This window comes from Benincasa hispida, chromosome 3 (assembly GCF_009727055.1).
Source record: "Benincasa hispida cultivar B227 chromosome 3, ASM972705v1, whole genome shotgun sequence".
NCBI lineage: Eukaryota > Viridiplantae > Streptophyta > Magnoliopsida > Cucurbitales > Cucurbitaceae > Benincasa > Benincasa hispida.
The window spans coordinates 22,822,654-22,835,469 of NC_052351.1; the positions used below are offsets into that span (position 1 = coordinate 22,822,654).

Here is a 12,816-nt window from a genome sequence, read left to right on the forward strand (position 1 = left end):
AAGATGAAGATTAAATGATTCTAGGGTTTAGCCTTTTATTTATTTTTTTCCTTTTAATTTTGGACTCGAATAGTGAGCTTTTTAAATAGGTTGCCTAGTTTTAGATTGAGAAAGATTAAATGAGTTTCTTGTCTTTGAAAGGTATGCGTAGAAATAGATACGTCGAATCACATGTCAAATACGTATCTGGGAAGTATCTGGAAGTATCGGTATCCGATACGTGTCTGATACAGATTCTTTGCTTCATATGAAGTATCTGTGCTTCATAGCTTTTAGAGCTTTTATTTTGTGGAGTTTTCTCTCTATGATCATCAGTATTTGTGGTTTTCTTGAAATCTGAATGATCGTTACCATGAAAAGAATAATTATTTCTTCCTCTATCGTGGTCACGACCTCAACCATGACCATGACCACAACCTCGACCTCGACCATGATTATTTGAAATTACAGCATTCACTTCAGGGAATGGTGTTGCTCCAGTTGATCGAGATACATGGTTTGTCCTTAATAGTTCATTATTTTGTTCAACCACGAGAAGACATGATATAAGTTCAGAATACTTTTTAAAACCTCTTTACGATGTTGCTGCTATAAGAGCATATTTGAGACATGAAATGTTGAAAATATCTTATCTAACATATCTTCATCAGTAATTTTTTTCTCCGCATAACAACAAATTTGAACTAATTTCAAATAATGCGGAATTGTAATCACTTATTGATTTAAATTTTTGCAACCTTAGGTGTATCCAATCATAACGAGCTTTAGAGAGAATTACTGTATTTTGATGATCGTACTTTTCTCTTAAACTTTGCCATAGGACATAGGGATCTTTTAGCTTAACATATTCAACTTTAGTCCCTCCTGAATATGACGTCGAAGGAAAATTGTGACATTTGCTTTTTCTTGACTAGAAGTCTTATTTTATTCTTTAAATCGTTTCTCCAAGGTCAAGACATCCAAATGAATTTCAGCATCAAGCACCAATGATAAATAATTATTACCATTGATATCTAGAGCTAGAAACTTTAATTTGGTAAGACTTGTCATGGTAAAACTTTTGCAAATGACAGTGGTAGAGTCATGTTGATAACGTGTTGTGAAAATAAGAACAATCATAAACGAAACAAGAACAAACATTGAACTTAATTGTGTTGTTTTTTATAAAAGCACCATACACTACTATTTATGAGACATAGAATGGTGTATGTTATAATATAGAATTCAATGGAGGATACATATTATAACATGAAACTCAATGGGAGTTTGTGATATTGATAACCCTAAATAGTATATTATAATATATATTAGATTTACTTGTGAAATTTACCCCTATATATATTAGATTTGCAGGGAACGGAAGTAAGTGAAACTTCGTCTTCCTCAACCCAAAAATGTCTTCTCTAATCTGTAGTGGGCTAACGCTATTCACCGCGGCAGCTGTTGCTTTTCAGATAATTGGACTCTCGTTTTTCGTCTTTGGGTTCTTCCCCGTCAAACCTGCACTATCCGGTGACAGGTGCTCTTCATCTCTCTCTCTCTCTCTCTCTCTCTCTCTCTCTGATCCTTGACCAACAATAGATGGCCTCATTAAATTATAGAGCTTCTGAAAGTATCTGTGCATCTATTTACTTTCCAAATTATAATGATTTAGTGTAATTGAGCAAGCTTCAGCGAGACCAGCTGGTATGGTACTCTGAGCTCACTTCGCATGTTTGTGGTAGCAATGGAGATAGAAATATTTTTGCTGATCGGATTTTTCTTTCTTATTGAGATTTACACGTTGCAAATGTGATTTTTCTCTATCTGCTACTTGGCTTTTTCAGTGGTTCGGAAAGTTTTCGTGCGCCCACCTGCTATTCAATGGGAAACGATAGTGAGAGAAATCTACCTCCTTATGAACTCCAATCTCTATATCAGGTCCTTTGCTCAAAATATTACTTCGTTTGAGACAGTCATGCTCTTTATGTTCCAATAGTGCTAGAATATTGACGACAACAGCTTGAGAGTGATATTATTCTCATCGCTAAGCATTACAAAGTTAAAGTTATGATTCCATGGGCAAAAGAAGGATTAAGGACGGGAAGACAAGTTTATTATGAAATTGATGGGAAATCATTGTCTCTGTAATTTCGGACTCGTTATGAATCTTTAGAGGTGCATAAATTTGTTACACTTGGTAATGAGTTATCAAATGTGAAAAAGACATGCAAGAGGAAGCTGTGGTTATCTATTATCTGCCTAATACAATATGTGGCTTGGAATTCATTAGGGGACAATAATAACTTCAGTCTCGTCACTCTGTTTCCTTTCCCCTTTCCTATTGATCTTCTAGTTTCAAAATGCAAACAAGATTTCTGAGAATATAATCTAACTTGAAAACGTCTTTCATGTAGGAATTGTCTGGTCTTCCTCCTTTGTTTGATCGACTTATTCTAATGGTATGTGAATTATAGCCAGCAACTGGGGTTTTTCTTGCTCACAATTATCATTGTTGATAACATTGTTTGGTGCTTGAATACAGTTTCTTTCTATAACGAACATGTCAGTTTAGGTTATTGATGGTCTCCCAGCAGAATTTGTGCTCGGAAAAGATGAACGGCCTCCAATCAAGGCCTTGATGGAAGCCATGCCATATACTCAATCATTGTTGGCAAATGGAATTGCAAAAGGTTACCACGCAAAGGCTGCACCTCCAACTGTTACGATGCCCCGTCTGAAGGTAAATATTTCTTCATTCTTGATTATTGTGGCAAAAATGGTATGCTACCAGTCTACAAACCCAAACCTTGTTTGTTTCATATGATTGCAGGCTATTGTATCTGGAGCTATCGGAGGATTCCTTGATGTGGCTTTCAATTTCAATACTCAAGCTCTACTTGATGACAATCTTCTGGGTAAATGAGCCATTCCTTTTGGGAGTTTATATCTTTTGAACATTTATTTCTTTTCATCATATCAATTAAAGTTGTTTCTTGTTCAAAAAGGAAAAAGCCACATTGTGAGTCTGAAAGTGAGATCAAATTTACATATTATAGGTCAGTTTTCTAAACTTGGTTGGAAAATGGTGATGTGTGGAGATGAAACATGGCTTAAACTGTTTCCGGGGCTCTTTATGAGGGATGATGGAGTTAGCAGCTTTTTTGTAAGTATGATACCTGAATCTTTTGATATTACATGCAAAGGAGGATGTTTGGTGCAGTGCATGCACTCCATACCTTTATGGAATTTCAGTGTTCTGGTCTTAGGCTCTTGGTGCTGTAATGTCTTCTTTCCTTGCTCACATAGATTCTTCTCCCTGGGACAGGGAGATTGATGGTTTAGCTGGCAGGCTTTCTATTTATTTGAGATCCAGTAGCCAGCTAGCTAAATATCACCAATGGCATGTTATGGATTTTTCAAGCCAAAGTGAACCATTTTGTTCTGTAGCTTAGTACTTAATTTACATCTTCTTTACCAACGCACTGCTGTCTGCTTCTTATATATATATATATATATGTATATATATATCTTATACACATCTAGATGTGTATAACAGATATATATTAATGAGAAAACACGTTTGATTGAGAACGAGTGAAAGAAAACAAAAGGACATACAAATAAAAAAAATGCAACTGAAATGCCTCCATCGCAAAAACTTTTCAGAAAAGGGGCCCAATCTAAAATGACCAAACCACACCGAAAGGGTGGCATTTAACCTAACAAGGGATTACACCTCTTTCCAGGATCTCTCATGTCCCTCAAAAACTCTCCTGTTTTTCTCCAATCACAACCCCCAAATAACAGCAAAGAAAGAAAACTGCCACAGGATCTTTCCTACCACAGGATCTTTCCTAGAGCTTGTGTGATGGCATGATGAGTCCCTGAACATTCTTTGAAACTTTTCTCATGATTAGGTTCAATTAACTGCTTCTAGAAGAGATCATGTTTTGTCTAATTAACTGAAAGCTATCTGCTGCTACCATTTTACTTGGAAGTCCTTTGTTGCTTTGGTGTTTTCAGGTCACCTCCTGTGAAGAAATAATTTGAATGATTGAATGAATTCTAGGTGGCAGTGAAAACAGTAGAAGTTATGAGTAATTTAAATCAGTATTAGAGTTGGATATTCTATCTCAAATGATTAGTCTAAATTCAATTTTGTCAATTTCATCTAGTTTTGATCAATTTATTGATTTGGTTCTTTCTACTGCTTTGTATTGGTGCAAATCTAAGCAACCATTTAAACATTTGAGTGTTTCTTTCTTAGTTTTCAATTGAAAATCTCTTTTGTAATCACCTTTAGGTGCTTGGGGATCTCCCCTTTATTTCATTTATTCAATGAAATGTTTCTTATAAAAAAAGTTGGCAATTTAAAAATAAAATATTTTACAAAAGCCCAAGTGATTTGATTCAATGAAGCAAAAGAAAATCCGTGGGCAGAATGGAAGGAGGGGAAATGACCTCTCCAAATTATTTTGTAATCATTTAATTTTCTTGTTGCTGCAAGCCAATTGGAGTAGGTTTTTTTTTATAAATCTCCTTGGCCTTTCAAGATTGATGCTTTATCTCCCTCTTATCTCTTAAGATTCCTCTGGAGGAATGAAAGGAAAAAAAAAAGGGGGTATGGTCCTACATGAGGCATGTTTTTGGCTCAAGTCAAGTACAAACTCATTTGTGGAAGGGAGGACAATATGTGATTAAATTAACTCTTTTCACTATATCATTGAGAAATTTCTGTTTCCATTTAAATAATAATAATAATAATAACTCCAATGAAATATCTTAAGCTTTTACGTTCGAAATGCTTTAAAACATCACTTTACATACCTCACTGTTGCATATATTTCATCAAACTTGATGAAAACCTCCTGTTAGTTTTTTGAATGTGATCGTGTATTTATATCTTGTTGATTTTACAATATGATATACATGTTCATATTTCTTATTTCTGCAGGTTAAAGATACTGTAGAAGTAGACAAAAATGTTTCTCGACATTTAAGCTATGAGCTTAGCAAGAATGACTGGAATCTTCTAGTAAGTCATTATTTTTGTGCACTCTTCCACATTTCTTTTCCACATATAGGCACTGGTAATAACATCTATTTTCAATTGATATTTCCTTTGTGTTGTTCAATAACTTGAAGTTGAATTGCACTCTGCCTCTGCTTGCTTATTAAGGTCCTATTTGATAACCATTTGTTTTTTATTTTTGGTTTTCGAATATTAAGCTTGTTTCATCTCATTTTCTTACAATAGTTTGCATTTTTCTTTAATACAAGAATTGAATTCTTTTCCAAATTCAAAAAAACAAAAAGTAGTTTTTAATAACTAATTTTTTTAGTTTTGAAAATTGGGCTTGGTTTTTTAAAACATTGGTAACATGTAGATAGTAAATCAAGAAATTTAGAGTTGGAATGAGTGTCTATAGGTTTGATTTTCAAAAACAAAAAACAAAAAACCAAATGGTTACCAAACGGAGACCTAAATTGCTCGTTTTTTGCATTTGCTACCATTTACCATAGTTTTTAGCAGTTTAGGACATCTTTCATTTCTATATTTCTTTGTCAATGATACATATTTTGGGCACATAAATGGTATGCTGATGTATTGCTTCAAGAATTCAAGAATACTTCTTTTATTAATGACTAGAAATGAAGGCACAAAGGCCTATTTATATACATTAGGTGGTTGTTAACCTAGGGACCTGGTCAGCCTAAGGAAGATACCTGTTAAAGAAGGTAATAAACTGCTTCTGTTACAGCTGGTTGTTACAATAGGTTAAAGCCTCAAGAAACAATTAATTCAATTCTAAAAAGAACTTAAATTCAACTACAACTAGTCAACAATACAACTACGTCATATGCCTCTTGCTTTTTTCTACCATGAAATATTCAATTTCTTTACTACATAAAAATTTTAATCTAGTATAGAAGATGATCTATAATTTAGTTAGTACTATGGTTTAACACAGACTTTGTTTAATATTTTATTACGATTTGTGTATGTATATTTATGAACTCACCAGTTTGTTTTTAACCTCATTTTGGCATGAATGATTTTATCTATTTGTAGTTTATTTGTGAGGATTGTACGTCTTTTCTTTGAACCTCTTTCATTTGTGTTTTTCCAACTTAGTTACTTGATTATCCTGTCTATGGAGAACTTATGCTCCTTTCTTCTTCTTCATCTTTTTTATTTTATTTTACCTTTACTTTTGGGTAATTTTTTTAAATGGAAAAACTGCTGAACATTTATATAAATATAGCAAAATGTCACTGTCTATCAGTGATAGATAGTGATAAACTATGATAGTAGTCTATCACTATCAGAGGGCGATCGCGGAGTCACTGAATGAAGTCCTTTATTTTTTATATAATTGTTATTGTAACATTTTCTCCAGTGCTATTCTTCATCTTTATTTTCTGTACATTTGATTACCTTCACTGTAAAATCATGCAATTTTGGCTTGTTTTTGAGCTCGATACGTGACAACATAAATTATGTTAACTTTGCAAAGTACTTGTGTAGCCCGTTTCATCTTTATCAAGGTTTCTTTTATATTATTTAAATAATATTTGTCTGTGACATAATAAAAATACAGTTACACTTCATTTCAGATTCTTCATTATTTAGGCTTGGACCATGTTGGGCATACTGGTGGTCGAAACAGGTTAGTTTCTAATTATTTAACCTCTGATATATCTATTATTTTATTTGATGAGTTTCATTTCGATGTTTGATCTTTTCAGTCCCTTAATGGCTCCAAAACTTATGGAAATGGATGAAGTAGTGAAGATGATTCATGCCACTGCCGTCATGAACCCAGATGATAAAAAAAGGACGCTTTTGGTTCGTATCACCTCCTCATTCTCTTTGACTTGTTGCAAAACTGAAACTTGTTCTCTTATGTCAATTAATAAATATACATTTCTAGGATGTCAGTAAGCTAAGAAATTGAACAACTAATTGGTTGATGAGATTTCCTGAGTCATGCTTAAGAAGGAAACTCCTCAGACCAAAAGAGAGGTCAAAACATGAATCCTCTTTATGTTCTTGAGACATATGGAAGCCTCCTTAATATCTTTTTCAGAACATATGGAAGTCTTAATATCTTTTTCAAACAATCTCCCAAAACAAAGCTATCGAAGCAAAATCTTCGAAGTATTTTTTTCCCGTCTTGTATGCTTGCTCCAAATTGAATATCGAGAAGAGATTTATGCAACTTTTGGAGGAGTGCTTCAAAGATCAGAGCTACTTACGTTTGTCCCAAATATAAGCAGTGAATGGGTGTGAATGGAAAGGGGGTCCAAATCTAAATCAGCACTTCAAGTTTTTTGGCACTTCTATTTCCTTTACTAGCGATTGTAATTGTTCTTGGAAGTTCATTGCCTTGTCAATATTATCCTGATTAAATCCTGTTCATGTATTCTTGGAAATAGGTATGGGATATAAATTCCTCTGGCTTGTTTGCCGATATAGACTATTAACTCAAATCATGCCAATGAATTTTTTTTATAACCGTTGAATTTTGAACTTCAAAGTAGGTTGTAGTGAGTGACCATGGGATGACTGAAAATGGCAATCATGGTGGGTCATCGTATGAAGAGACTGATTCCCTTCTTCTTTTTATTGGATCAAAAAGTCATGCCACCGACTTTCCATCAAGTATCGGCAATGATGTTAACCAGGTATTAGCTCCTACACTTAGCAATGTCTTCAACTTGGTATTTAGACTACGCATAAAATTTTTTTAATTACTAAAGCATTAGAGTTCATTCTATAATTCAAGTTTTTTTTCCCTCCTGAAACATTATTGTTCATAGCATACCACTCAATCCTGTAGGTTCAAATAAACTTTTTGTTTCTTTCTTCAAACTGATAACTTGCTCTTTTCTTTGAACTTCTATGCTCTACTCTTATTTTAGTGAGACAAAAATCTGAATAAGTGCCAGAAACATGTATTACTTTCACATAGTATCAGTAAGGAAGACCGTGTTGTCTATTTCTTCTTAATTAACTACTCAAAGAAGTGCTCGCCTGATTGTATGGAACCAATATCAGTTTTCAGATACATTTTTTTTTCCTGAAGGATTTTTATTTTCTGACTTACCTATAACGTGGTTCAGGTTGACATTGCACCAACACTAGCTCTTTTATTTGGTGTGCCAATTCCCAAAAACAACGTTGGTGTCATGATTCCAGGAGTGATAGACTCTTTGAAGGGTAAATCCTCCCCTCCCTGTGCATGAGGCCTTAATTGGTTTCAGAATCAAAACGAAGTTGCGGAAATGTAGAAGGGAAAGAGAGAGAGTGGACAAAATGAACAGAGAAGAGATTGAATATCAAAGTAGAGAGATAATCTCATCTATTAAGGATCTTATTGCAACACTCATTTTCCATTCAAAGCCTTGAATATGCTTGAATAACCTCTGCTGCCCCTGTAGTGATCCAATCTGCTTTATTCTTTTCTCACCACATTCTATTATAAAGTGCTACCTAATACTAGAATTCAACATGCTTGCAGTGCCTTCCAGAGTTTGCATCGCATGTCAACTTGTGTGATCTTAATGTGACACCACTTTCTGGATGGTTACAGATATGCATCAACTGAGGGCACTCCAATTGAATTCTTGGCAATTGCTTAGATTGTTACAGAAACAGGTACCTGGTTTTCAATGTGGAAGTTTCCCATGTGATGGCTTTTCTGATGATCAAGGATATAATAGTGATGATGTTATGGAGAAATTCTGCCGGATGTATTTGCATGCTGCAGTTCTTCATGATTCCTGGATATCAACAGAGCAATCCAGGTGGGAACACGATCACTTATTTGGAGAATCTGTATCATGGAGCAAGAAAAGTAAACTTCTTACATTAATTTGAACAGATCTGATAGCAGAGAAGACAAAAGTGGAATTATTGCAGCATACTATGAGTTTCTCATAAATGCAAATCAATGGTTATCACACAAAGCTACTGATGTAAGAATAGTGTTTATTTTTAAATTTTCATCATCATCTTGGAACAAACTCTGATTATTTCTTCAGGCAATACATGATCATTTAAGAATATTATTTGTCGCTGATTGTGGATGGTCACATTTGTTCTTTTGCAGAAACCTTCTACAGTTATTGTTTTTGGGGTGATGTCAATGATCCTATCATTTCTGATATTTTCTACCGTCATTTACTCTCTTATCCAAGAAATTTATTCTGGAGAAAAGCAACTGTTCAGTGGTATCTTTACTCGGCATCTTGATGAGGGTTTTTCTCTATCTGTAATATTCATTCTGTTGATCAGTATGGGATCCAGTTCCATGGTTGAGGAAGAGCAATATATTTGGCATTACTTGATCTCGACATTGAATATACTTTTCCTTCGTAGAACGGTGCAGTTCTGTCAAAAAGAAAGCACCTGTCGTGTTTTTTATTTGTTCAATGGACATGAAAGAGTTTGTATAAAGGCATCTTCCATCTTTACCCTCCTTATCACTGGAAGAATTTTAAGGGGTTGGCATCAAGGAGGTGTGAATTGGACTCATCTCCCAGACATATCCAAATGGCTTGAGCAGTCAGGGACTGATCTTCAGCTGATTCAATTGACCGCTGTCATCCTTACAATAATATTAAGCTTATTTTCTCTATCTTTATTAGGAAGGAGAATGAAAATTGTTCTAATTGTTGGATTTAACTTTTTGATGTCGGGATTGCTAGTGTTGTATCATATCGTGAAATATCAACACAGTGCATCACTATCATCCAGCAATGCAGCTACTTCATTAGCACAAATAATTTATGCAACTCTTGGTGTTTCTACTGTTGGGACTGTTCTTGCTGTACCATGGATTATGCCTATTCAGATTTCCAAGGAATGTTCTAACGATCACAATCACAACTCTGCAGTCTCCGATCCTTTAAACATTGGGAGTCAGTCTCAATATCTAGAACTGAGATATTCTTTATATATTATCGGGTGGGTGTACATAGGGTCTTGGTGTCTTCTGCAGTTGCTGCTTCAACAACCTGTTAACTCAGTTGTCACGTTACTCATTCTGATGCAGATTTTTGCCAGTTTTCTATTCTTTTTTCAAGGGATGCTGCAGCAGAAGCAATGGGTTGAGGTGAGTTTAAATAGTAGTATTATTATGCATTGTTGTTTTGCTGTCTCTCATATATGCTAAGGGGATCCTTTGAACAAGCCTAGGAGCTGAAAAGAAAATACATTCGGATTCGGACAAATAATAAGAGCAGGATGATTACAAAATTTTCAACTAATAAAACCCCTTTTAGACACCATCTTCCAAAAGTTTTCATTTTCTGTTTAAAGAAGTCGGAAGGTTCTTCAGTTTCATTCCAATCATACTTTCCAAATAAGAGCCGTTATGACATGGTCCAAAAGTTTTGCCTTCTTTTAATTGAAAGTGGCAGACTCTTGAGTTGTTTAGGGAAACACCACTGAAGGCTAAAGCTTAAAGTTTTGAGCAATGAACATAAGGCGTCACCATTTAAAATGCATAACAACAAATTAGGAATATACGCTCTGCTGCTTCACTGTCTTTCCTTCAGACATTCCCCTATCTAGGAGAAAGTTGTCACTAGAGTGGTTTTTCTAAATCCTATGTCCAGTGTTAACTTCTTCCCAGCCAGCAGGTTTAGGAACTTTGCTTTTCTCGATTACTTTACGAAGGTTGGTGCATGGGATATTTTGTTTGGTTCAGGAAGTTGAAAAGAAGATTGCTGGTGAGCAAGAAAAATTGTTGAATATATGCATCGACCAATTGGTTGCCTAGATTTGTGTGTATGTTTACCTCCTGCAGAGATTATCTGCTATTTAAATTTTATTTTGAAAAGTATATGCCATATAAATATTAATAGACATCTTTTTCCCTCACTTTTGAAGTATTTGTATCTGATCTTATGAAGTTGTATCTTCAAAAACCAATTTTATTTACTGTACTCGTATAGTTTGAAAGATCTTGTGCAGCTTTGGTTACTTAAATGCATACTAATGCTCGACGGTTATTTCTTGCCTTAAAGGTTGCTGTGTTGTACTATATAGGAATGGCTGGCCATTTTGCGCTGGGGAATAGTAATTCTCTAGCTACAGTCGACGTTGCTGGAGCTTTCATTGTAACTACTTCTCTCCTCTGCACCACAGAATTACATATTATGCACTCTTGAACTTCACAATAGCAAGCTTATCTTAAAACGATTTTATCCTTGTCAGGGCATTTCAAACTACTCGACCTTACTTTCTGGCATATTGATGTTCATCATCACCTATGCATCACCGATGCTGCTGCTGCTAAGTATGGTGATGTATATCTCAATTAAAAATCTAGACATTGCTGCCTCTCCTCAAAATGTAGATTTTGGACTTGTTCTAAAGAGGATTCTTGGCCTTCCTTGTCTGGTTCCACTGACTATCAATTCGATCCTGTTGTTGGCATACACAATAGTACTAATCTTAATGAGGAATCACCTCTTTGTTTGGAGTGTTTTCTCTCCAAAGTAAGTTCTCATGAATTCTTTCTTTGACTTTCACCCCTTCTAATCTAATAGCTAAAACCCATATGGATATTCCATTCTGATTAAATTATGTTTTACGCTATATATGCTTTATCTTTTGAAGGGTTAAAAAGCTTCCACAATTCACTACCTAGCATGTAAAATTCTCAGGGTTGTACACTAAATGGTGACTTCCTTCTGGATCTTGTATGTGTAAGCTTCTGATTTGCATTATTTCTCCAGGTATTTATACGCATGTGCCACGACTGTGTGTATCTTGATCGGAGTCTTTATCGTGGCAACAACAATAACCTATGCATCTATGGTGCTGGTGCTGCGCAAAAGCTATATGAGTCTCCATCAGTGACACGAAATAAGAGCCTGATTATTCTTTCAGATTCATTGGATCTCTCAAGAAGGTTTTTACCGTGCTACACAATTCTAAATTTTCAAAACCAATTTTGAGATTGTGGGTGATTATGCATCTAGCAATCCTGTTACATGATTGTATATCAATTTTTTTTTAAGTATTATATCAAGTTTATATGAGTTCGTTTGACTCTTGATTTGTGAGGAAAATTTTCCCTTTGGTGCCCATATACCACGTTAATTTTGTTGCATTAGAATTCAGATCTATATATTTATGTATTAAAAGGATTATTTATTTAAATCCAAATGAAAATGTTCATTTATGGAAATAAACATGTTCCATAATCATATTTTCATTTTTTTAAAAAATTCAATTCCGAGTTAGAAAATTTAAACTTTGATAGAACATATACGTCGAAACAAGTTGAGTTAGTTTAAGTTAGTATGAAAATAAAAGATGATAATATTAAAGAAAGGAAAGGCCCATTAGGTATGGTAGGTAAACATACATCGAGTTTCTATAATTGGAGATATTGGAATCTTTAATTTAATATTAACCAGATATTCTGAATTTGAACTTTTGACAAAACAGACCGTGATTAGGTGCAATTTAATATGTATTTATATCATGCAACTCTCTTTTATAATATAGTAAATAATAATTATTATTCTATTTAAAAAAAATATATACATATATTTTTGTCACCTTTCAAATTAGGCTGGTCAAGGATAGTGCAACATAATTCAAGTTTATTATTTTAAAAAGTAGATATTCTCGATTTTTTGTTCACATGAATAGTGGAAGTTGAAACAAATTATGCAATTGCAATGTGAATTTGAAATATACATGATACGGCTTTGGCGTTGATTTTTCTTGAGATTAACCTAAATACGAAACACATGGAGTGGTCGTTTGGATTGAGGAAATTGGAATGAGAATAAGATTGGAAATGGATA

At 34.3% G+C, this 12,816-nt stretch overlaps 1 protein-coding gene across 10 annotated transcripts; it reads left to right on the forward strand.

Moving 5' to 3' along the window:
• The first annotated feature begins 1,356 nt into the window (after positions 1 to 1,356).
• On the forward strand, positions 1,357 to 12,056 carry LOC120073101 (GPI ethanolamine phosphate transferase 2). Of its 10 annotated transcripts, none has more exons than XR_005480676.1 (17): positions 1,357 to 1,519; positions 1,827 to 1,920; positions 2,397 to 2,441; positions 2,555 to 2,722; positions 2,813 to 2,897; positions 2,988 to 3,145; positions 4,937 to 5,017; positions 6,601 to 6,653; positions 6,733 to 6,832; positions 7,528 to 7,671; positions 8,110 to 8,206; positions 8,580 to 8,793; positions 8,871 to 8,964; positions 9,099 to 9,955; positions 10,044 to 10,103; positions 11,020 to 11,112; positions 11,210 to 11,287. XR_005480676.1 is itself a non-coding variant. In XM_039025716.1 (17 exons), exons 1-17 carry the CDS (start codon positions 1,395 to 1,397, stop codon positions 11,855 to 11,857), a joined length of 2,964 nt encoding a protein of 987 aa, XP_038881644.1. In that variant the 5' UTR covers positions 1,357 to 1,394; the 3' UTR covers positions 11,858 to 12,056. The 10 variants fall into 10 exon arrangements, 9 of the variants coding, with proteins under 9 accessions (XP_038881644.1, XP_038881645.1, XP_038881651.1 ...); XM_039025716.1 differs by adding an exon at positions 11,734 to 12,056 and having other exon boundaries at positions 9,099 to 10,103; positions 11,210 to 11,493; XM_039025717.1 differs by adding an exon at positions 11,734 to 12,056 and having other exon boundaries at positions 3,039 to 3,145; positions 9,099 to 10,103; positions 11,210 to 11,493.
• Positions 12,057 to 12,816: the final 760 nt, after the last annotated feature.

Bases quoted from the DNA above. Each gene is read 5' to 3' on its own strand.
- LOC120073101 (XM_039025716.1), top strand. From the start codon at position 1,395: ATGTCTTCTCTAATCTGTAGTGGGCTAACGCTATTCACCGCGGCAGCT. The intron at 2,898-2,987 runs GTAAATGAGCCA...TTGTTCAAAAAG, and splicing joins ACTTGATGACAATCTTCTGG to GAAAAAGCCACATTGTGAGT. The intron at 11,113-11,209 runs GTAACTACTTCT...TATCCTTGTCAG, and splicing joins ACGTTGCTGGAGCTTTCATT to GGCATTTCAAACTACTCGAC.